The 24,617-nt window shown below is 37.3% G+C and overlaps 1 protein-coding gene and 1 long non-coding RNA gene across 5 annotated transcripts in view; both read left to right on the top strand.

Moving 5' to 3' along the window:
• The window catches only part of LOC127511160 (uncharacterized), an 86,475-nt gene extending 61,863 nt beyond the window's left edge, over nucleotides 1-24,612 (top strand). For 2 of the 4 annotated variants that reach the window (XM_051891815.1, XM_051891814.1), the window contains exon 5: nucleotides 22,751-24,612. In XM_051891815.1, coding sequence (XP_051747775.1) covers nucleotides 22,751-22,962 — 212 coding nt within the window. In that variant the 3' untranslated portion in view covers nucleotides 22,963-24,612. Of the gene's footprint in view, nucleotides 1-21,973; nucleotides 22,025-22,119; nucleotides 22,252-22,701 lie in introns of all 4 variants that reach the window. The other 2 variants (XM_051891813.1, XM_051891818.1) reach the window with 2 other exon arrangements.
• LOC127511276 (uncharacterized) overlaps nucleotides 1-24,617 on the top strand; it is a 249,197-nt gene that overhangs the window by 203,997 nt on the left and 20,583 nt on the right. The gene's annotated exons all lie outside the window — the stretch shown is intronic.

Genomic DNA, 24,617 nt, shown 5'->3' with positions numbered 1-24,617 from the left:
GTTTCAGCTCAAAATAGCCCACAGATAATTTTTTATAGCATGTTAAAATTGCCACTTTTGGGGGGTGAGCAAAAACGTGCTGTTTCAGTGTGTGCCCTTTAAATGCAAATGAGCTGCTGTGCTCGGCCTTAGAGGGCGGAGCTTCAAGAGCTCATTCTTTGGTGTCAGGAGTCAGTCAGGACCAAGCGGCAACCTCCCTCAATTTCTCTTGAAGCTAATACAGAAGTGACTTAAACTGCGATTCATCAACGGGCCTCTAGGGACAGGCTCCAAAAGAGAACAGAATCTCATTAACCCCCATGTTACAATGGCCAACTTCACAGCAGAAAAAAACACGTTTACAGCCTGGATCAAATTGTGGTTTGTATATACAACTAATTTTGCCCTTCATGACAGCTCTGAGCAGGGTGAATTTTTTTATAACTCATCTGTTTAAATGATATTAAGCCATAAAGTTCTGCATAATTAAGGGCGTGTTCACTTGAGTGACAGGTGGATTGCGCTGCTGTCTGTGAGCCGTCACCTTACCTCAGCTAATTCCAGCCGCTGAATTTGGCATCTTTGCTGTGTTTGTACTTTTTTTCAGGATTATTTTATGCAATTAAAAAAATAATATGGCTTGGTGCATTAATGATTGAGACTCGTGACAGATGTGCGTCTGTGTGCATGTGCTCGCATGCGGAAGATATACAGAACACACGTTGGATTGTGGCATTGGCTAAAAGTTTTGTTCGTGAGATTTACTATAATGATCATCATTTACCCAGAGCCAAGGATTGGATTCATCTCGCGATCACTATTTCATTGTAAAGGTATGAAGTCCCATTTGGTTTTTCGCACACCCGACACAAATTACAATTACTGGTGCTGCTGGTGCATCTATATCGTAAAAAAGACACCGTAGATTGACAGTAAACCTTTAGAAATTTCTAATGATATAACTTTTCTTTATTAACTAATAAAGATAACAAGTTATATGATCACATCGAGCTAGGCGGGTGTGGTTTCAGCAACCAGTCACCTCAGTTCCAACCACGTCCCGCCTCTTTGCCCATTTTCAGTTATCCAGGAGTGACACGATGCTAAGATGGCGGCGGCCTCATTTTCGCTTCAGAAATGCTCTTCAGAAATCTACGGGTGACGTCACAGACACTACGTCCATATTTTTTTACAGTCTATGGTGAAACTCTTTATACAAATTTACATGTATAGACAGCTCAGACTTTTATACAGTAATCTATTGCAAACACACATTAGTCCTCATTAATACAGGTCATATGTTAATGATTCGTAAAGATTTTCATCTTAAATCATACGCTGAAGGTTCAGAATTATTGGAATCACATTCTTCAAAGCTCCTGTTATCTTAATGGAAACAGTAGGAAACCAATGAAAGTGTTGCGGTTACTTTCATTATCAAATAACCTCCTGTTAGACCAAAGTCTCACATAAACAACATCTCCAACCTCCAGGATCAACACAACTGCATTTGAGGAGTTTAAATCATTCTGAGGCAGATTAGCATTTGCCATAACCACACGCTGTCCATTCTTATAAATTTCGGCAGTTGCTGCAGTTCCGCCAAGACCATGTACATTGACTCTGAACATGTACGCTCCTTTCAGTGGGGCTGTGAAAATACCTAAATCAAATAACAAGAGATACAGAATCAGCTGTTTCCTGTATGATTGCTTAATTACCAAACACACTGTAATACTGTACACTGTAATAGTTTTGAAAGATGGCAGAATATTTCAGATCAGATCATTTCATGTTTATATGATAGCGATGTCCTAAAAAGACACATTTTTTCTTTGAGTTTTTCGTGTAATGACAACGTTGTCAAAGCGATCCCTGTTCACACAGATCTGTGGAAACAACTCAAAAACACTGTATTCTGCTGCCAGGCCAGGCTTTATATCACTTTATAAAGAAACACTACACGCCTGGAGACTGAACATGTAATACACATGACATCAGTTTTTTTCAAATTCACATTTCTGTAGTTTACACAGAGACAATAACAGTATTGTTTCCAAAACTTGCACATTGAAAGAGTTTGTAAATAACTTTTTCATAAGTTTGCGTTTTCAGGTCCCTAAAACATTGTTGTCCTGTGAATGAACAGCCACAAAACACAAAGTTTACCGCTTTTAGTTGAAACTGGTGTCGTGTAAACGGCTCCTAATTCTCTTAGACACATTACACAACTGCGGAGAGGTCAAATTCACATTTTTGTAGTTTACACAAACACAATAACAGTATTGTTTCCAAAAACTTGTACTTTTAAGTCCGTTTTCAAAAGTTTACATTTTTAGGCCCCCAAAATGCTGTTGTTGTGTGAATGAACAACCAAAACACTTACAAAGTTTTACACAAATTATACAACTGCAGAGAGGTCTGAATGGAGCAGAAGGGTTTTCATTACTATAAACTGAGTTTTATGACTCCATTTCATTGATAATTACCTGTAATTGGGTTGTAGGCGTTCCCTATGTTTGTGAAGACGTTCCTGTAGGTTAGTGTGATTTCAGTGGTAAAAGGACCAATAAATCCACTGCCAGATTGCATCAGTGCAGCTGAAAAAGCTATTTCTCTGTCTCTTATTGAAAAACATAAGCAATATTGTGATATATTACTGTATTACACTGAGAATGTATACACTGAATTTAACATCATTCAAGCACACTTTCACCTCTATTTTCCTTTCTCAACTCCACTTGACTCAGAGTAAGATTTGAAATTTCTGTGAAGGAATAAAGATTCTGTTAAATTACATTTACACTGATTATTGTAATAGATAACACAATTTACACAGTATACACTCAACTTTACACTAACACTTACACTATACAATGTATTACATTGGTGTTTTATTTTGAGGATCATTGATAAAAGAGTGAATGTTTTGGTGAAGTACCTTCATTTTTCTTGTTCAGCTCTTCCAGGATAAACGTCTGTTGCGTCTCTAAAGCTCTGATGTTTGCTTTCTGCTCTGTAACGGTGGTGGTCAGTTCTCTGTTCCTTTCTTTCTGCTCTGTAACGGTGGCGGTCAGTTCTCTCAGTGCTGCATGGATGTCAGGGATGCCCAGATTGCAGTATTGTTGGCTGTCAGTTGAAGCTTCAGCTCTCAAAGTGTCTGTTTGAGGTGGATTCTGTCTTCCGTCCTCAGAGCTGATCTGTTGACTGATCTCATTCTCATTGAGTCCTCCATCTACCTGCTGCTGGACGACAAACACAAAGGTTTCCAACAGCAGCAGTATACATACTAAAGCCTTCATTCTTCACTGATGTTTGTTTCCAGCTCTTGCTCTGTCATCCCCACAGCCTCTCATGTTCCTTTTATAGTGTCCTGATTTACTGTCTTTTGTATTTGATTTATATTGCTTCAGATAAAAAAGTAGTTCAAGTTAGTTGTTAAACATTACTGGAACTACACCCACTACACACCAACTTACTGTTGGAGAGGAGACAGAGTGATGAAACCAATCATGCATTATGAGCACTGACAGGTGAAGTGAATAACACTGATTATCTCTTCATCACAGCACCTGTTAGTGGGTGGGATATATTAGGCATCAGGTGAACATTTTGTCCTCAAAGTTGATGTGTTAGAAGCAGGAAAAATGGGCAAGCATAAGGATTTGAGTGAGTTTAACAAGGGCCAAATTGTGATGGCTAGATGACTGAATTAGAGCATCTCCAAAACTGCAGCACTTGTGGGGTGTTCCCGGTCTGCAGTGGTCAGTATCTATAAAAAGTGGTCCAAGAAAGGAACAGTGGTGAACCGGCGACAGGGTCATGGGCGGCCAAGGCTCATTGATGCACGTGGGGAGCGAAGGCTGGCCCGTGTGGCCCGATCCAACAGACGAGCTACTGTAGCTCAAATTGCTCAAGAAGTTAATGCTGGTTCTGATAGAAAGGTGTCAGCAGGGTGCAATTCGTAGGGGGGGATGGGGGGCATTTCCCCCTTGTGGTCTGTGTATCCCTGCCTCTGCTGTATTATTTTTATCCCTGGTGGGGATTGAAAAAAAAAAAAAAATTGCCCCGGTGGGTTGCTACTTCACAAACCACCAAAAGAGCATATAAAATACAAAAAAAAAAAAAATATATATTTTTTTAAAACATCGCCAAGTAAAACGTATGTATTTGTTGACATGGTTTTTTTTTATTGTTAATTGTTAATTGTTTTTTAATTTATTGTTAACCAAATTTTATGGCCTTCTTAAAATGCACATATGTACACCAGGGAAATCTACATTTTCTCGGGGGAGCAGGACACTAGAGTGTCCTTTGTGACCTCGGTAATTATGAAACTCTGCGTACGGCCCTGCTTCTATTCTATCTAACGAAATATGAGGTAAACGTGCACTTTTGGACTAAAAATTTGTATGTGTATGCACTGTGATCAAAAAAAAAGGGAGAGCAAACGCGATTGAATCTAGAGGTTTGTGTCTTGTTATTCTATTAAAAAAAATCAATAACTACCGATTGATTTTGCATGATTTTGCATTCCTATCAGAAATTAAGAATTATTAGTGTCATTGTAAATAGTGGTACAAATATTGAATCTAATGCTTCAAATCTCAAGGTTAAATCAGATGATTTATTGTAAAAATGTTTCTGTAACAGGCAGCTGCTCCACTGTGGTTTGTGATTTATTTTCAAGGGGGGGAAAAAAAAGACAAAAATAAAAAAAAATTCAAAACATCCCCACTCTTTTTTTACAGAAATCGCACCCTGGGTGTCAGAATTCACAGTGTATCAGTTTGTTGCGTATGGGGCTGCATAGCCGCAGACCAGTCAGGGTGCCCATGCTGACCCCTGTCCACCACTGAAAGTGGGCACATGTTGACTTGGCCTCCAAATTTTCCAGATCTTAACCCAATCGATCATCTGTGGGATGTGCTGAACAAACAAGTCCAATCCATGGAGGCTCCACCTCACAACTTACAGGACTTAAAGGATCTGCTGCTAACATCTTGGTGTCAGATACCACAGCACACCTTCAGGGGTCTAGTGGAGTCCATGCCTCGACGGGTCAGGGCTGTTTTGGCAGCAAAAGGTGGACCAACACAATATTAGGAAGGTGGTCATAATGTTATGCCTGATCGGTGTATATGGGGATGATTAGTAGGCCATGATGATGGACAAACCAATGGGCAAATTTGGAGTCAGGACCTCGGTTTAACATCTCATCTGAAAGGTGGGGATTTTTGACAGTATAGTGTCCCCATCACTATACTGGGGCATTATGACCCACACAGACCACAGGGTGAGCACCTGCTTGTCTCACTTACACCTCTTCCAGAAGCAACCTAGGCCCAGTTTCACAGACAAGGCTTAAGATTCAAATTCCCCAAGTCCCAGATTAAAATTCATGTTTGAGCTTTTTTAACTGAAAGCAACTTGCCATGACATACCTTAAACTATGCCAGTGCCATTGTTTTGTCTCAAGATGCACACCAGTAATGTTTTTTTAGCAAGTTTATAGATGCTACTTACATGTCCTAATTGAACTAAGGCCTAATCCTGGCTTAATCTAAGCCCTGTCTGTGAAACCAGGCCCTAGTTTTCCCAGGAGATCTCTCATCCAGGTACTGACCAGGCTCAACCCTGCTTAGCTTCAGTGGGCCACCGGTCTTGGGCTACAGGGTGATATGGCTGCTGGAAAGAGCTGATGCTGATGGAGTTTAACTTGTGCTGAATCAACAAAATTCCTTTAAATGTTATTTTCTCCCGACATGCAACAACATCCTGTATCAACAGATACTGAATAAATGCACAAGCTTAAATTTAATGACATGTATAAAATATTAAATGTAATTATTAACCTGATTTACAACTTTCACAAGCAAGAATGCCCTAGATTATGGGAAAGTGGACTCATGCACTTATGATAACGTTGACATTGATTTGTTTTACAGTACCATAATATGAACTGTGTTTTTACATTTGTTAATAATTACTTACTCATAGGTTCTGTCAGAGAGTGCAACAAATTTCACATTTGGCAGGTGATTTAATCCAAAATAATTTATATTACAATTCAATTTTAATTTATTTGTACATCGCCTTTTTCAATGCACATTGTTGTACAGCTGTACAGAACACAGAGAAGAAAATATTAAGAAAAGAAAATATTCTTATAAATCACAAGCAGCCAAAGGAAAAAGTGCCAAGGAAAATCCTTAAGATATTTAAGAAATTATTATGGCTTATGGTAAGCATTTATCTTGATAAAGATTGGAAATATTTGGGTTTTTTTTTTTTTAGAGCGCTTTTGTAAAAGTTCTCTGTTTTGGTTCTTATGCAGAGTAGTCTGTCTAAAAGTACACTGTATGTAATACTACTGTTTGTTCTCATTTTACCCTTTGTTTTGCCATTGCTGTGAATTTAGATTCTAGTCTTATGGAGCAAAATCACTGAGTTGTTTACAGGTTTTTTTAACTAATATTTTATTGTACTTTTCTTACGAAGGGAGTTACCAGTATTGACAGTAATATACTTTCACTGATCATTTTAGTCTGAAGATAACTGATAACAAATGTAAGGCAGAAATGCACAGAAAAGAATACATAGAAAATAAATCAAATAAAAGAGAACAATATACATAGTATCAGAGGTCAGTGATACACCAAGCCGACGGACGGCCGTCGGGCAGTTTTTGTTTTTCTCAGTGTGTTCTGCTCCGTCGGCTGAAGTTGGTCCTCGTCTGCTTTTGTTCGGCTGATTCGACATGTCGAATCGGCGTCGGAGCTTGTCGATCAGTCAGGCCATCTGATCTTTCTGATTGGCTGTTCAGCTACTGCCACCTGCTGGTACGGAAAGGCATTTCTTCTTACGCAGGCGCAGAACGGATGTGCTATTGGCCGTCGGGTGTCGAGCATCGGTTTGGCGTGTCAGGGCAACTTTGGACCCAGACGCTGCCGACATGAGCCAACCCCCTGCTTTCGTCGCCACTAGTTCGTCGGCTTCGGCTTGGTGTGTTCAGGGCTTTAGACACATCACAAACAGTGGCGCCGTTTCGCAAAAACCTAGGGTATGGCATAATCCCCTCTGGCTATATACATACAATGACATTCCCGAAAGATAAACCCACATTATACCTAAACACAATGCTTGAAAATTAATAGTGTAACTTTATTACACTAATGATTAAAACTGACTGAACAGCATTATATATGAAAACACATGCCTTACCTTTTGTCGCAGTGCAGTTTTTATTGCATGAGTGGGTAGCGGCGAGGTCTGGGCAGTGCGAAGTCGGTGATTAAATTCATCCAAATCAAAACCTTTCACCAAAAAATTTCTTCTCCAAAGACATAAGCATTAGGTCTCTCATTACACATTGTTGTCCTCATATACGTTTTTACTTAAAAAGTGGTCGTTGGAAGCTGTTGTGATAGGTAGTTTCATTGTGATTTGGAATAGTTTTAACTCGCTGTAGGCCACAGGCAGAGACTGTTTGCAGGGTGTTACTCTGATTTTAATATCGGACATGGGGGTGAATATGACGTTACTCAGTGCATTATAGGCCCTATTTTAACGATATAAGCGCACAGCGCAAGTGCACTTACGGCGTGTCCGAATCCACTTTTGCTAGTTTAATGTCATCCGTTGGCTAGTGTTACATTATACAATCAAACTGTTATTCATGCAAATGCACGGCATTATGGAAGCGGAAGAGTTGTCTACACCGGACACGCGCGGCGCCACTGAACAATCCTTTAATAAGGATTAATCTATATTTAATTTAGGCTATAAATTATGCAGTGCAGACTGACAACTTTATTCAATTTCTGTATAAAGCCTAATGTTTAAAAAATTATAGCTTTCAGTTACACTGTAATGTTGAATGGCAATAATTCATGTTTAAAATTGGAGGAAAAAATCTATTTAATCAAGACATCAGTCGCTGTATTAGTATCAGTGATATTGGCCTTCATTCATAAAAAGATGCCAATAAACAAGTATTTAAAATATACTGTCTTTATGTTGTTTCTACATTAACTTGGAGAATAACTGTGAAATTATTACATTATAAAATATAAAATTGTGTTTTTAATTGCAATAAATCAGAAAAAATGTGTGATTAATCTAGTTTTTTTTTTTTTCATCTATTGACAGCACTAGAAATAAGCTAATTGTTTTAACTAATTGTATATCAGTGAGGGGTAGGAATTGTCATGAACCTGTATTGTGCTGTATTGGAAAATAATTTTAGGGACAAAAACCTAGAGAAAAAAAAAGTTTTGACATAAACCTAAAAATGTCTTGAGACATGGTAGCTGTAGTATTATTGGAATACAATTATTGAAAATGAGTTTTTCAGTAATTCAATGACCCATTACCACTTATTCCTCTGTTAAACTATGCAGTGGCATTCAGCTAAGCTGTCCTATTTTCCCTCGCAGGAAAGATGAGATGTGATTTCCCTGATGAGGACTCAAGATGCTTAAAAGAAGCAGCTCGCAACAAACTCTCAAATGAGCGAAAGATTAGTGATCGTAGCATGTAAGTATTGTCTCAATATATAGTTCCATTTTCATTCTTTGAGTCATTGTGCTTTTACCCTAGTTTGTAGGGAATAAAGATGTGTGTGAACACAGGGTGTTCAAAAAGTCATCTCAATGGCAAAAAGTGTCCCAATCACCCTACCATGTGTTGTGAATAAATGTTAAAATGTAATAACACAAGTGTATATGGTCTGTCACATTCTAACATGATGACCTCCCGTAGCAGTTTACCTTGAATATGAACTTGTGATCACTAAAGCCTTGTCTTGCATGTGCACTACATATGTTTTCAGATTATGACTAGTATGTAAGTAATATCGCAGGTTTATCATGGACAAACAACACTTTTCTTGCAGGAATATCATATAATGTTACCATAATATTCTAGAAATAAAGGGTTACAGGAATACCACACAATACTGCAAAAATATAACACAATTAAGCACTAGCCCCTCACTGCAGAACATCTGGACCAGGATCCAGATCCAGGGGGTGGAGATGGGTAGGTTTAGGGATATGTAAAGTGGGAGGAGTTGGATCTGGATCTAACCTCGCCCCCTGGATCTCATGTTCTGCAGTGAGGGGCTAGTGCTTAACTGTGTTATATTTTTGTATTTCTGTGGTATTCCTGTAACCCTTTATAGAGAATATTATGGTAACATTATATGATATTCCTACAAGAAAAATGTTTGTCCAAATTTTGTGTGTGATTGCAAAAAATTTGCGGAATCCAGGTGGGACTGATAAATAAATCACGAGTGCTTCAAATCAAGCATTGTTGGGGAAATATTCATGAAAAAATGAGGAAAAGGAAATGCCACAATGTCTCTTTCTTCTCTTCTTTATTCATGTAGGATGAAGAGATACAGATCAAGGATCAGTAACACGATACACTTAAAAAGGTATTATTTAACATTCTAGCTTTACTGCTTTAACAAACCCTTTTGAATAAGGCTGTCACAAATTATTATTTTGGTAATCGGGTAATCAGTCAATTATTCTGACGATTAATCCAGTAATCTGATTTGTGTGTGTGTGGTAATAAAAACAGACCTAACCAAACAATAGCCTTAAAAAAGACTTAAAATACACATATAATAATATTGAGGCAATAATTTTTGGTTCAAATAAATATTTGGTATTAAAAGCAAGTAATTGTAATGACGGGTCGACAGAATGAGGATCCATGTGCAAGCTTTATTAAATAAGAGCGTGGTCGTACAGGCAGGGTTAGACAGGAGCAAACAGGAACAGCAAGGGACAGGCAGAATCGTGGTCAGGATACAGGCAGTAGATCAGGGCAGGCAGAAAACGTTCACAGTCCAGATAACAATAAATAGTCCAAAGGCAGGCAGCAGGGAATCATAAACAGGTAACCAGACAGGATCGATAACAGGCAGACAATAAACACAGGAAAACGCTCAGAATTGAACACAGGGTGAATCAAGACTTCGCAAAGGGTGTGTGTGTGTCTTAAATAGTCCAGGTAATGATCTGCAGGTGTGTGTGGCAATTGGTGCATGTGATTGGAAGGGAGGATTCTGGGAAGTGGAGTCCAGGAACTGACAGGAACAGACAGTGATCGTGACAGTAATCATATGGTTTTCTAGAACAACATTGTTAAAATACATAATATAATACACATAATATAGACAATCAACTTACGTACATTATGTATCAAAACAAATGCCTGGTGTTGTTGTTGTCCCACTTTACAGCAGATCGATCCTTGTTTAATACTGGCCAAATGACATTTAATGAAAATGTTCACTTAATTTTTAATATTTTGCTGCTTCTTTACAATAGAAATGCAACAGCCACTGTCATTTCTTGCAAGAATATGTGGACATCAAAACATGCAAACACAGAGTGAGGGTTTAAAATTTTGTTTTGAAATCACAATGAACGGTTTGCATATTTAGAAACACATTAATGTATTCTCCCATGTTTATAAAATGGCGCACATTGCATTCCCAGATGAATGTTATAAGCAACCCAAACTTTCAGAGATGGAGCTTGAGACGCTCCACGCATGTAAATAATTAAAGCGCAAATATATTAAACCTGTATATTTAATTAATTGAATTGCAGCCTTTGTGAATTCACAATGGCACTTCTGGTATTTTGCTGGTTATTCAACACGGGTAAATTGTAATCGAGGATTTTCTTAAAATAGAGTACTTAATTTTAATCAAGGAATTGTGACAGCCCTACTTTTCAGTCATATGTGACTCAAAAGTACTCAGAAAGACTCAGAAATTGGGTCCTGTCTGGATCAGTGCTGAAACTCTTTATACAAAGTTACATGTGTAGACAGATCAGAACTTATAAGTAAAGTGTATTATACTGACTTTACAGTAATCTATTGCAAATTTCAAACACACATTAGTCCTCAATAATACAGGTTGTTAATGATTCTTCATGATTTTCATCTTAAATCATACGCTGAAGGTTCAGAATTACTGGAATCACATTCTTTAAAGCTCCTGTTATCTTAAGGGAAACAGTAGATAACCACTGAAAGTGTTGTGGTTATTCTCGTTATCAAATATCCTCCTGCCAGGCCAAAGTCTCACATAGACAACATCTCCAACCTCCAGGATCAACACAACTCTATTTGAGGCGTTTAACTCTCTCTGAGCCTGATTATTATTTGCCATAACCACACGCTGTCCATTCTTAACAACAGATGCACCTGCTGTAGTTCCGCCATGACCAAATATAGAGAATCTGAACATGTACGCTCCTTTCAGTGGGGCTGTGAAAATACCTAAATCAAATAACAAAAGATACAGAAAAGAATCAGCTGTTTCCTGTATTATTGCTTAATTACGAAGCACACTGTGTAATAGTTTTGAAAGATGGCAGATCATTTCAGGCTACGTGTCCTAAAAACAGTCACATTTTTTCTTTGCGCTTTCCACGTACCAACAACAACATTTTCGAAACGACCCTTATTCACACAGATATGTGGACACAACTTAAAACACTGTATTCTGCTCCCAGGCCAGTAGTTGGTGATGTCACTTTATAAATAAACACTACACGCCTGGAGACTGAACACGTAATTGATACGCATGACATCACAGTTTTCACAAATTCACATTTTTGTAGTTTACACAAACACAATAACAGTATTGTTTCCAAAAACTTGTACTTTTAAGTCCGTTTTCAAAAGTTTACATTTTTAGGCCCCCAAAATGCTGTTGTTGTGTGAATGAACAACCAAAACACTTACAAAGTTTTACACAAATTATACAACTGCAGAGAGGTCTGAATGGAGCAGAAGGGTTTTCATTACTATAAACTGAGTTTTATGACTCCATTTCATTGATAATTACCTGTAATTGGGTTGTAGGCGTTCCCTATGTTTGTGAAGACGTTCCTGTAGGTTAGTGTGATTTCAGTGGTAAAAGGACCAATATATCCACTGCCAGATTGCATCAGTCCAGCTATTTCTCTGTCTGTTATTGAAAAACATAAGCAATATTGTGATATATTACTGTATTACACTGAGAATGTATACACTGAATTTAACATCATTCAAGCACACTTTCACCTCTATTTTCCTTTCTCAACTCCACTTGACTCAGAGTAAGATTTGAAATTTCTGTGAAGGAATAAAGATTCTGTTAAATGACATTTACACTGATTATTGTAATAGATAACACAATTTACACAGTATACACTCAACTTTACACTAACATTTACACTATACAATGTATTACATTGGTGTTTTACTTTGAGGATCATTGATAAAAGAGTGAATGTTTTGGTGAAGTACCATCATTTTTCTTGTTCATCTCATCCCTCAGTTCCGTCTCTAAAGCTCTGATGTTTTCTTTCTGCTCTGTAATGGTAACAGCCTCTCATGTCCCTTTTATAGTGTCCTGATTTACTGTCTTTTGTACTTAATTTATGTTGCTTCAGGTAAATAAGTAATTCAAGTTTATTGTTTATAAGGGATGTTCCAGGCTCAGTAGATGTTTATCTCTGTTCACAACATTTGTGACGCTATGTTTGACTCAAAGTTTTTTTGTTTTGTTTTTATTAGTTTTTTCTTTTTTAATATATTTCTATAGACAGCGTTCGGCATCCTTATGGGAACCTGTGTGACCTGTGTGCGCTCTGGCTCCCAGCAAACATGTGACTATGGTGGCTGGTGTCTCTATTTTCACATGTCGTGTCTTTTGCGCTCTCAAGCATGTTACTTGTTATTTCCAATGTAGTCACACGACAAGCACGCTCATAACAGAAGTGACACTCGTGACGCACTCGCTTTTTCCAGGCCAACTTTTCCGAATTCCACAAGCGCACCACAGGTCATGTGACAAGAAGCAATCGTTCAGCTTTGGCCTTTCCGTAAAACATCGAAAACTCAGCCGAACAGCTGATCAAAACTGTACAGGGCAGGATTTTTTTCTCATCTCCATAAATATATGTAGTAGTAGAGCTAATGCAAGGGCTATAATTCTATTTATCTTTTGTGGAAATGTCCTCATTGTATATTTAAGTATCCTAATGTACAATCTCAGTGCTGTTGTTTAAACACGCATTGAGGAGAATATGTTAATGTATTCTCCCCTCTTGATCTCCACCTATTTCCCTTATCTTTCGGTTTCCTGTCAGCTGGTTTTGGTGTTCCACTCATGTTTAACAATCCGTTGCTCAGGGTAAGAAGGAAAGGTAGCTATTGATCTGGGAGAAAGGCTCTAACCCATTCTACAAGAAAAACTCTCACAGCCTCTCCTTCACAACTGCATTATTTGTTACAGTTAAGTTTTTCTATGGAGTATGTGTTTTTCCATTCTTTAAACATGTTGTCACAGAAACGCTAGGCTCCACCGTCACCCGATCACAGCGCACCCCGTCACCAGAATACTAACCACGCACACCTGCACGTCATCAGCACACTCATCACCGGCAGTATAAAGGACTCTCTTTCACACGCGCTCATTGTCCGGTCTCGTTAGCATCTTACCTGTATGCTTACCTCAAGGACTCCGTTGGATTACTTACCTGTCTCCAGTCTGTCTCCTCCTGTGTGCTTCGTCTTCGTGTGTGAAGTCCAGCTCCGTTGTTGTGTCTGGAAACCTGCATTCAGCCATCCTCCTTCACCTCCTTTTTTTTGCATTTACAAATGTACAAATGCAAAAAGGTGTTTGGTAGCAATGAGTGATCCAAATGTTCAACACTATAAGAATGACTTACTTTATACAAGGTGTCTTTATCTGCGTACTTGCATTAAAATAATAATAAAAATAATTGTTAGTTAAAATGTACTCATTATGTTCATGTTCTATTGCAAAAACACTTGTGCTGCTGTTGAGGAGTGATACGGGCAAGGTTAGGGACAGGTTTAATAGTACGGCTACACTGTAAAAAGTAATACGCTCTATATATTTAATAAAATAGATTACAAGCAATATTATTAATTAAATTCAACATATAAGAATTGAGTTAGAATGAATCAAATTAATTCTATTAAAGAGAATGAGTCAAACTGGCAACTAAACACTGAAACACTGATTGTCATAATGGCGACCAAACATTTTCAATAAAAATCAACATCTAAAACTCTGTTAATTCTTGTGTTTCTCTTTCCTTCAGTGATTCTGCTTGTTATCATCAGGTGTTTTTATTGTTGGCAATAAAAATAAAGAGTTTTTAATTCATCTTTGACATCTGTCTGTTATTCAGATATTTTTATTTAAATTTTACTCATTTTAAATGGTTGACATATTAATGAAAGTTATTATAAATTACCGCTTCCAGCCTTACACTGAGTTAATAATTCAATGTGTGGTTTTCCTTCACATGCAAGAAGGTCTTTTTGGTCATCAAATTAGAGACTCTTGTCTATCTCTAAATCAATTTTTAGTTATTAATTTTAATATTTAAAATTATAGTTATTTTAGTTATTTAATTTTTAGTTATTGTAAAGCACATTAGACAATGTAGGTTGTATTTAATTGTGCTATGTAAACAAATTGCCATTCTAAGTTATGGGAAAGTGGAAGAATCAACACTTTTGATAATGTGTACATTACATCTACTAAACTTCAATGTCTAAATTTGTTGTGTTGTAAGATTATGTTTTTTATTTGTTTTTCTTCGTCAGGGTGTGTAAACCACCATAAACTATATAGTGGTTAATCAGTAATGAAGGTATATTTTTGACACGTGCAGAAGCACAAATGACATTCAGGCTGTTAAACAGGCCTGCAGTAAAAGCTTCAGATCAGACCCTGAACACACTGATTCATATCACACAAAGAATGACTGTGTAAATAAATAAATAGTTCATTATTTATGAATCTGGATTTATTAAGATTGGGAATCACAGAAACTGGAAATAAATGATCATTTATTACATATCATGTAATTACGGTCACGTTAACTAAATGAAAGATTATTTTCATAATCTTACAGACAGAAAAAAAGACACTTGTATAATAATTTCAAACAGACTTTGGATTGAACAACACTGAATTGAAGCATTTAGAGTAAGTGCTCCTGGGGTTTTTAATCTTGTCTGAAATTGATATAAACAGCATTTTGAAGGATTGATAATGTACTGAGAATAAACATTCCAGTCATACATGTCTAATAAACTTATGTTTAGCTTTCCAAAAGCAATATTCCAACACACAGGAATACATACAAGGCATGAAACTACGTAAAATGTAAAAGTAAATGTCGGCCCTCATGAGGAAAACGGCTAAATCATAAATTGTTTTTTTTAAAATGTCGCTTGTGTGTCCTTAATAAACGTTGAAGACTTTGATCTCATCTCTTGTGAGTGTGTTTCATTCACTTCCCATGATATCATGTCACTGAGAATGACGGACACTGAACTTCAGAACAAGTTTTGTGAAAGTGGTAATCTGATTTCTAAAAGTGTTGCAGTTAGAAACTCTGACGGTTATGCACAACAAACTTCCGTATTATGTAAAACAACTCGCATCGCTTACGGTTCAGGTCTTTTGTATGTGCTTTATTAGTGCCGAGCACCGATGGTGTGAGGACCCTATTATAATTGCTTAGTCAATTATTCTTCTTCTCCGAAATGAATCACATTTTTGAGGGCCTAAACATGCTCGAAAACTCATGAAACTTTTCACACGCGTTAGAAGTGGTGAATATTTACGTCTGATATGGGTTTCAGAATTAGGTGTGGCAAAATGGCTCTATAGCACCTGTAGGGGAAATTTTGAATTTCCATATGATTTTACTTATATACTTATGGTTAAATGATTTTGTTTTTCTCAGAAGTGCTTAAGTACTGAAGTGGTAAACATGTTCCTAATATGGTAAAAGGACAGAGGCTTTAGCCTTGGAGGTTAGAAATATAAAAGTGAAGGGAAGCTTTCATTCTTTGTCTTACACTCTGCAGCTACTTGTGAGTCTGTATGACTGTCTGACCTTACTTGCAAGAAATAAAACTTTCGAAAGACAATTGGACGTGTTTGTCTCTTATGCAGTAAGACCATGTCCATGCATGTGATTATTAACGTTACTGTAGTATGAAGCAGAGCAGGGCCGAGTGTTGTGGGAGCTGAACGAGGCAGCTGGAGCGATTGGTTATGAGAGATGAACTCAACACACGCCGCGAGCAGCAGAACTTTTTCATGCCGCAGTTGCCGGTGCCGCTTCCACTTTTCCGGTCATGAGTATGAGGTAACAGCTCTGTTTATCATATTAGATACATTTGAGTGTGTTGAAAATGATTTTATAACATTACTCTTTGCGTTCGCTCGGCAGCTGCTGTGAGACACTTGTTGCACACTGCAGTAAGCTAGATCACATTAATAAATGCAGGGGTTTTTTGGGCTGTATTGATAAATGGCATGAAATTAATATTGTATGACGGAGAGAATGCTGTATTACTGGAGGGAGAGGGGGAGGGGGAGTGGGTGCCCTGGAGACCTCACGCAGGTGCAGGGAGAGGAGCGGACGGGCACGGAGGTCTCCAGGGCGGGTCCAGGAGTTCAGGCCGCCGTGGCGGGTCAGGGGACGTGGGCGGCCATGGCGGGTCAGGAGACGTGGACGGCCATGGCGGGTCTGGAGCCTAACCCCCTTAATTAGTTTAAGCAATAATACAGGAAATCAGGAAAATTTAAATAGTTTTGAAAGATGGCTGATGATTTCAGGCTACATTTACATGGCAACAATGTCCTAAAACGGACAAGTTTTTTCTTTGCGTTTTTCAAACAGATCCGTGAAACGACTTAAAAACACTGTATTCTGGCCAGGCCAGTAGTTGGCGTTGTCACTTTGTAAAGAAACACCACACACCTATAGACTGAACATGTAATACGCATGCACATGACATCACATTTTTCACAAAAAATGTTTTTCACATTTTCCCGTTTTCAAAAGTGTGTTTTCAGGACCCCAAAACGCTGTTGTCATGTAAACGGCCCCTAATTCTCTTACACACATTACACAACTGCAGAGAGGTCTGAATGGAGCAGAAGGGTTTTCATTACTATAAACTGAGTTTCATGACTCCATTTCATTGATAATTACCTGTAATTGGGTTGTAGGCGTTCCCTATGTTTGTGAAGACTTTCCTGTAGGTTAGTGTGATTTCAGTGGTAAAAGGACCAATATATCCATCGCTAGATTCCATCAGTGAAGCTGAAAAAGCTATTTCTCTGTCTGTTATTGAAAAACATAAGCAATATTGTGATATATTACTGTATTACACTGAGAATGTATACACTGAATTTAACTTCATTCAAGCACACTTTCACCTCTATTTTCCTTTCTCAACTCCACTTGACTCAGAGTAAGATTTGAAATTTCTGTGAAGGAATTAAGATTCTGTTAAATGACATTTACACTGATTATTGTAATAGATAACACAATTTACACAGTATACTCTCAACTTTACACTAACATTCACACTATACAATGTGTTGCATTGGTGTTTTACTTTGAGGATCATTGATAAGAGTGAATGTTTTGGTGAGGTACCTTCATTTTTCTTGTTCAGCTCTTCCAGGATAAATGTCTGTTGTTCCCTCAGTTGCGTCTCTAAAGCTCTGTTGATTTCTTTCTGCTCTGTAATGGTGGCGGTCAGTTCTCTCAGTGCTAACACAGTTAGCAGTATTGGTCCATTTTTGTCTGAAGGAGATAACTGATAACAAATGTACAGAAAAAAATATATAGCTGCAAGCAGCGATGACGGGCCCAAGCTCTGGTGCCACCGCCACCCTGGTTGCTTTAGGATAACTGAGAACGGTGAGAAATGTGCTTTTAAAGTGGGTAAATGACAATTGTCATTTTTGGGTGAACTATCTCTATAAGTAGGGTGTTGTGACACATCTGTACCCTTTGCTTCACAGAACACGTGCTTTCCACTACATACTATTTATCTAATAGTGATTTCTAACATGTTATAACAACTGCAACCTCTTTACGAAAGGGTCGAATCACTATCACAGGGAGAGTTTGGTTGTATTGTTCCCTTTTACTCATTTGCTAGAAGGTAACACCAAACAAAACACAAACTGTTGACTTTTTATGAACTCCAACAAAATAGTCCCAATATTCCATCAATAGGCTCATTGGCCGCAACACACCAGTTCCTTAGTCCATAGAAATAAAAGGTAATAATAAAAATAATACTCATCAGCCTGATGACAAACCGAAAATCCAGATGGAAAAATCAAATGTCCCAAAGAAGAGAAAAAGTATAATCTGCTGGTCCAGGCACCACAAAAACACAGATTATCCTCCAGCTGAAGAAAAAAAGTTCTCAGAGTTTAGTCTGAAAAAAGTATATTCCAGATTAGAGCGTGCACCTATAAAACAGCTCTAAAGTCTAATACACCATGACTTTTTTGGACAAATACTCTCACAACACACATCCCTCTTCAAAATGATCACCCTTCCCTTCTAATGGGCTGGTCCATCAAAATAAAAGTCCTTACTGACCAACAAACGAAAAAATAAATGATAAATATTTAGGCATGGCACTGAAGGGTAGGATTTCGAAATCCACTGCCGCTTCAGATGTATATGCTTTGAGAGATGTGTAACGAGTTATTAACAAATATTTTTCCTTTTACCTATTAAATGATTTGAATAACATCTTTAAGCTTATGTTTTTGAGAGAGATTAAAACATATTTCTTCTCTTCTAGCTGACCAAGACAGCCAAGGTCACAGGGATGTGAGGTGTAACTGTGAAAATGTAATGTAAGCAGAGCGGCCTACAACCTCCTTGTGAGAACTGAAGCTGGCTTCTGCTTCAATGGCTGATTTTTTTTTTTTTAACTTAAGTGAGCATCATGCAGGGCTTTACTGTAGCAGTGTTACAATGTAACTATGTCATGTTTGGTCTCATCTGACAGCTTAGAAACTGAACTGAATTGTGGTGTACTTTATATTAAAGTATACTAATGTACGATGTAGGTGTTGTTGTTTAAACATGCATTGAGGAGAATATGTTCAAGTATTCTCCCCTCTTTAATCCTATTGAAGGGTCCAATTCCTGAATCCAGTGTATTAAGAACACACACACTGATTCTAATATATATTATCCATAAATATATGTGTGGTTTTCCTTCACATGCAAGAATATCCTAAGTTATTTGTTGTGTGGTAAGATTAGATTTTTTATTAGTTTTTCTTCATAAAAGGTGCCGTCAGGGTGTGTAAACCATCATAAAGTATATAGTGGTTAATCAATAATGAAAGTATATTTTTGACACGTGCAGAAGCACAAATGACATTCAGGCTGTTAAACAGGCCTGCAGTAAAAGCTTCAGATCAGACCCTGAACACACTGATTCATGTCACACAAAGAATGACAGTGCAGATGAATAAATAGTTCATTATTTCTGAATCTGGATTTATTCAGTATATCCTTTTGAGAAATTTGTAATGAGTGAATTATAATCAAGATATTAATTAATAATCAATATTTATCCTTCTACGTATTAAATGATTTCAATGATTTCTTCAAGCTCGACATTAGTTACAGAATTACATGTCTGAATATGGACTTGTTTTTGTAAGGTTTGAGAGAGAAGCTTTGACGCCTCTCGCGGTTTAAACAAATAGGGCTCGGCCACAAACTCAAGCTCCTCTACTCTTCAAAATCCTGACATTTCTCTTTAAAAATTCTTTGTTTTACAATTCGTGACTGGTGTTTTGTTTTGCTCTCTCCTCTGTTCTTCCACGTATGTCATTACGTCATGCGTCAGGTCAGAGTTCACTCTTTCGCTGTAAATCGATGCATACGGCCGTCTGTCAGAACCTAGTTCTTTTAGTTTGTAAAATAGATTTAAATATGGATATTTTTCTTACACAAACACATGGCTTCGCTTCAGAAGGCCTTTTTTAACCCCCTGGAGCCGTGTGAATATCTTTTATGATGGATTGATGCACTTCTTTGGGCTTCAAAATCTCATCCTCTATTTACTGCTATTGTAAAGCTTGGATTAGCCAGGACATAATCCCCCAATTTCACAGACAAGGCTTAAGATAGTCCTAGACTAAAATGCATATTGTAGTCGTACTGACATATCTTAAAATATGACAGTGCCATTGTTTTGTCTCAAGATGCACACCAGTAATGTTTTTTACTAGGGCATGTTTATAAAAACTACTTAAATACCCTAATTGAACTAAGACCTAATCCTGGAACTGACCCTTAAACCAATCACAATCTTTCAAAGTGAGAGCAGCTTACAAACTCATTGCTGAGTGTTGAAGTTGACTTCTGCTGATGAAACTGTACAATTTTCTTCAGTTGACTGCACTTCTGACTCCTGGTCTTCATTCATCATATCTGATCCTCGGGTCTTCAACTGTAAATTTCCCTACACTATATTTTCCTATGAGTTCAGAGCCTGATAAATAATGGCATTATACATATCTCCAACTGCTTTTTATTTCTATTATTGGTTTAAAATAGAAGTGTACTCTTCCAGTCTTACAATGAGTTAATAATTATATGTGTGGTTTTTCTTCACATGCAAGAATATCTTCTTAAATTATGGGAAAGTAGAAGAATCGACACTTTTGATAATGTGTTCACTGACATCTACTAGACTGACATGTCTGAATGTGTTGTGTTGTCAGATTGTTTTTTATTTGTTTTTCTTCATAAAAGGTGTCATCAGGGTGTGTAAACCACCATAAAGTATATAGTGGTTAATCAATAACGAAAGTATATTTTTGACACGTGCAGAAGCACAAATGACATTCAGGCTGTTAAACAGGCCTGCAGTAAAAGCTTCAGATCAGACCCTGAACAGACTTTGGACTGAACAACACTGAATTGAAGCATTTATAGTAAGTGCTCATATGAACCCTCATTAAATATGCGTATGTGCAGATTAGATCTTAGAGTGTTTATGCTAAAATTCAAAGTTCATATTTATAAAAAGTGGTTCAAAAATTGAAAGTAGTTCTTTCAATTTCAAATCTTAGGAATAATTGTGTAGTGTAATGTAAACAATGGGCCATGCAACATATAAGCAGTAGAGAATGTCATTCTTGTTTTGTACAGAAAAAGAAAACACTGTATAATGCCACCTGATGTTAGTGTTTTTAGGTCTGTGTTTTATGATTGTCAAAATACTAAAAAAGCAAAATAAATAAATAAAATAAAATCTTTTGAGTAAAAGTTCTTTTCTTTTGAGATAAACAGTGCCACAAATGCTGTGAACAGAGATAAACATCTACTGAACCTGAAACAACTCTTAATTATGATTAACTTGCACTACTTTTTTTATCTGAAGCAATATAAATCAAGTACAAAAGACAGTAAATCAGGACACTATAAAAGGAACATGAGAGGCTGTGGGGATGACAGAGCAAGAGCTGGAAACAAACATCAGTGAAGAATGAAGGCTTTAGTATGTATACTGCTGCTGTTGGAAACCTTTGTGTTTGTCGTCCAGCAGCAGGTAGATGGAGGACTCAATGAGAATGAGATCAGTCAACAGATCAGCTCTGAGGACGGAAGACAGAATCCACCTCAAACAGACACTTTGAGAGCTGAAGCTTCAACTGACAGCCAACAATACTGCAATCTGGGCATCCCTGACATCCATGCAGCACTGAGAGAACTGACCGCCACCGTTACAGAGCAGAAAGCAAACATCAGAGAACTGACCGCCACCGTTACAGAGCAGAAAGGAAACATCAGAGAACTGACCGCCACGGATACAGAGCAGAAAGAAAACATCAGAGCTTTAGAGACACAACTGAGGGAACAACAGACGTTTATCCTGGAAGAGCTGAACAAGAAAAATGAAGGTACCTCACCAAAACATTCACTATTTTATCAATGATCCTCAAAGTAAAACACCAATGTAATACATTGTATAGTGTAAATGTTAGTGTAAAGTTGAGTGTACACTGTGTAAATTGTGTTATCTATTACAATAATCAGTGTAAATGTCATTTAACAGAATCTTTATTCCTTCACAGAAATTTCAAATCTTACTCTGAGTCAAGTGGAGTTGAGAAAGGAAAATAGAGGTGAAAGTGTGCTTGAATGATGTTAAATTCAGTGTATACATTCTCAGTGTAATACAGTAATATATCACAATATTGCTTATGTTTTTCAATAACAGACAGAGAAATAGCTTTTTCAGCTTCACTGGTGCAATCTGGCAGTGGACATATTGGTCCTTTTACCACTGAAATCACACTAACCTACAGGAACGTCTTCACAAACATAGGGAACGCCTACAACCCAATTACAGGTAATTATCAATGAAATGGAGTCATGAAACTCAGTTTATAGTAATGAAAACCCTTCTGCTCCATTCAGACCTCTCTGCGGTTGTGTAATGTGTATAAGAGAATTAGAGGCCGTTTACATGACAACAGCGTTTTGGGGTCCTGAAAATACACTTTTGAAAATGGGGAAAAAATGGGAAAAACATTTTTTTGTGAAAAATGTGATGTCATGCGTATTACATGTTCAGTCTCCAGGTGTGTAGTGTTTCTTTACAAAGTGACATCGCCAACTACTGGCCTGGCAGCAGAATACAGAGTTAAGTTGTTTCCACGGATCTGTTTGAAAAACGCAAAGAAAAAACGTGTCTGTTTTAGGACATTGTTGTCATGTAAATGTAGCCTGAAATCATCAGCCATCTTTCAAAACTATTTAAGTTTTCCTGATTTCCTGTATTATTGCTTAAACTATTAAGTAATAATACAGGAAACAGCTGATTCTGTATCTCTTGTTATTTGATTTAGGTGTTTTCACAGCCCCACTGAAAGGAGCGTACATGTTCAGAATCTCTGTATTTAGTTATGGCCCAACTGCAGCAGCTGTATCCATTTATAAGAATGGACAGCGTGTGATTACGGCATATGCCCATCAGCCTCAGAGAGAGTTAAACTCCTCGAATGGAGTTGTGTTGATCCTGGAGGTTGGAGATGTTGTCTATGTGAGACTTTGGCACTAACGCAAAGATATATGATAGCTACAATAACCACAGCACTTTCAGTGGTTATCTACTGTTTCCCTTAAGATAACAGGAGCTTTGAAGAATGTGATTCCAATAATTCTGAACCTTCAGTGTATGATTTAAGATGAAAATCATGAAGAATCATTAACATATGAATCTGTATTAATGAGGACTAATGCGTGTTTGGAATTTGCATAAGCTGTATTCATGTAAGTTTGTATAAAGAGTTTCAGCACTGAGACAGACGGGACGAATATCACATGTGACTCAAATGTAGGGCTGTCATGACTCCTTGATTAAATTGTAGTCTCTGTTTAAAAAAAAATCTTTGATTGCAATTTACCTGTGTCAAGAAACCGGCAAAATACCAGAAGTGGTGCATATCCACGGACGAGAATCCATGAACCGCATTATTGGATCATTTTGTAAGGCTGCACGATATATTAAAACCTTTGAAAAACCGCATAACATAGTGTCATTGAGAGTTCAGAAAGACTGTGATTCAATTAAATAAATATATGTCCTGCGGGTTTAATGTATATGAGCTTTAATTATTTCCATGAGTGTAGGTTATGTGCAGTGTTGCCAAGTCCGTGGACTGGACTACTGAATTGGGCTACTTTAACACTGTTGCCGCGGGTTGTTTTTCATGTCCGCGGGTTGAAGCGACCCCAAATAATGCTGCCCACACACGAGAAGATTTTAAGCCTGATTTGCACTCCCGAACCATCGGAGGGGTGTGTCCCAATTTGAGGCTTGTAGCAAATAATTTTTTGTCCAGAAAATCCTCTATTGTGTGGTGTGTCATTACGATTATTTAACTGCTCCCGATCGAGATGGAGCGACGCCGATCTCAAATAATATCAAACATGTTTGGATTATAATGCTAAAAATCTGTTGAAACTGTCATTATGTCTGTGGTCTCCCACAGTTTTAAAATCGGTTAATATCTGAAAATCGTCTAGTGTGTCCCAGGACTAACATGATATTTAGCCCCTGAAATGCAAATTTTGCCATAGGGGAATCCTGCCAAAAAGTGTTTTTTACCCCTCAGAACGTGATTTTTACACTCCTAAATATGCAAACTGTTAATCGTGGTTTCAAAATAAAAGTTTAAACCCTCGCTCTGAGTTTCTATCAAAGAAGTGGCCAAATATTAAAGATTAAGTGAATTTAAATTAAATGTCATTTGGCCAATATTAAACAAGGATTTGATCTGCTGTAAAGTGTAACAATCACCAGGCTATTGGCGCCCTCTGCAGGCATTTGTTTTAATACATAATGTACAAAAGTTGATTGTCTATATTATGTATATTATATTATGTATTTTAGAAGTGTTGTGCTATAAAACCATATGACTACTTGCTTCTAATACCAAATATTATTGCTTCATTATTATTATTATTATCTATGTATTTTAAGTCATTTTAAAAGCTATTGTTTGCTTGGTCTATTTTTATTACCACAATTTTTTTTTTTTTTTGATTAATCGTCAAAATAATTGACTGATTACCAAAATAATCATTAGTGACAGCCTTACTGAAAAGTGTTTTGTTAAAGCAGTAAAGCTATAATGTTTAATAATTTTTTAAGTGTGACTTGATCTTTATCTCTTCATCCTACATAAATAAACGAAAGAAAAAAAGAGACAT

The sequence above is a fragment of the Ctenopharyngodon idella genome, chromosome 4, assembly GCF_019924925.1.
Source record: "Ctenopharyngodon idella isolate HZGC_01 chromosome 4, HZGC01, whole genome shotgun sequence".
In the NCBI taxonomy this organism is placed as follows: domain Eukaryota; kingdom Metazoa; phylum Chordata; class Actinopteri; order Cypriniformes; family Xenocyprididae; genus Ctenopharyngodon; species Ctenopharyngodon idella.
This window is presented reverse-complemented; position numbering and strand designations above follow the sequence as displayed.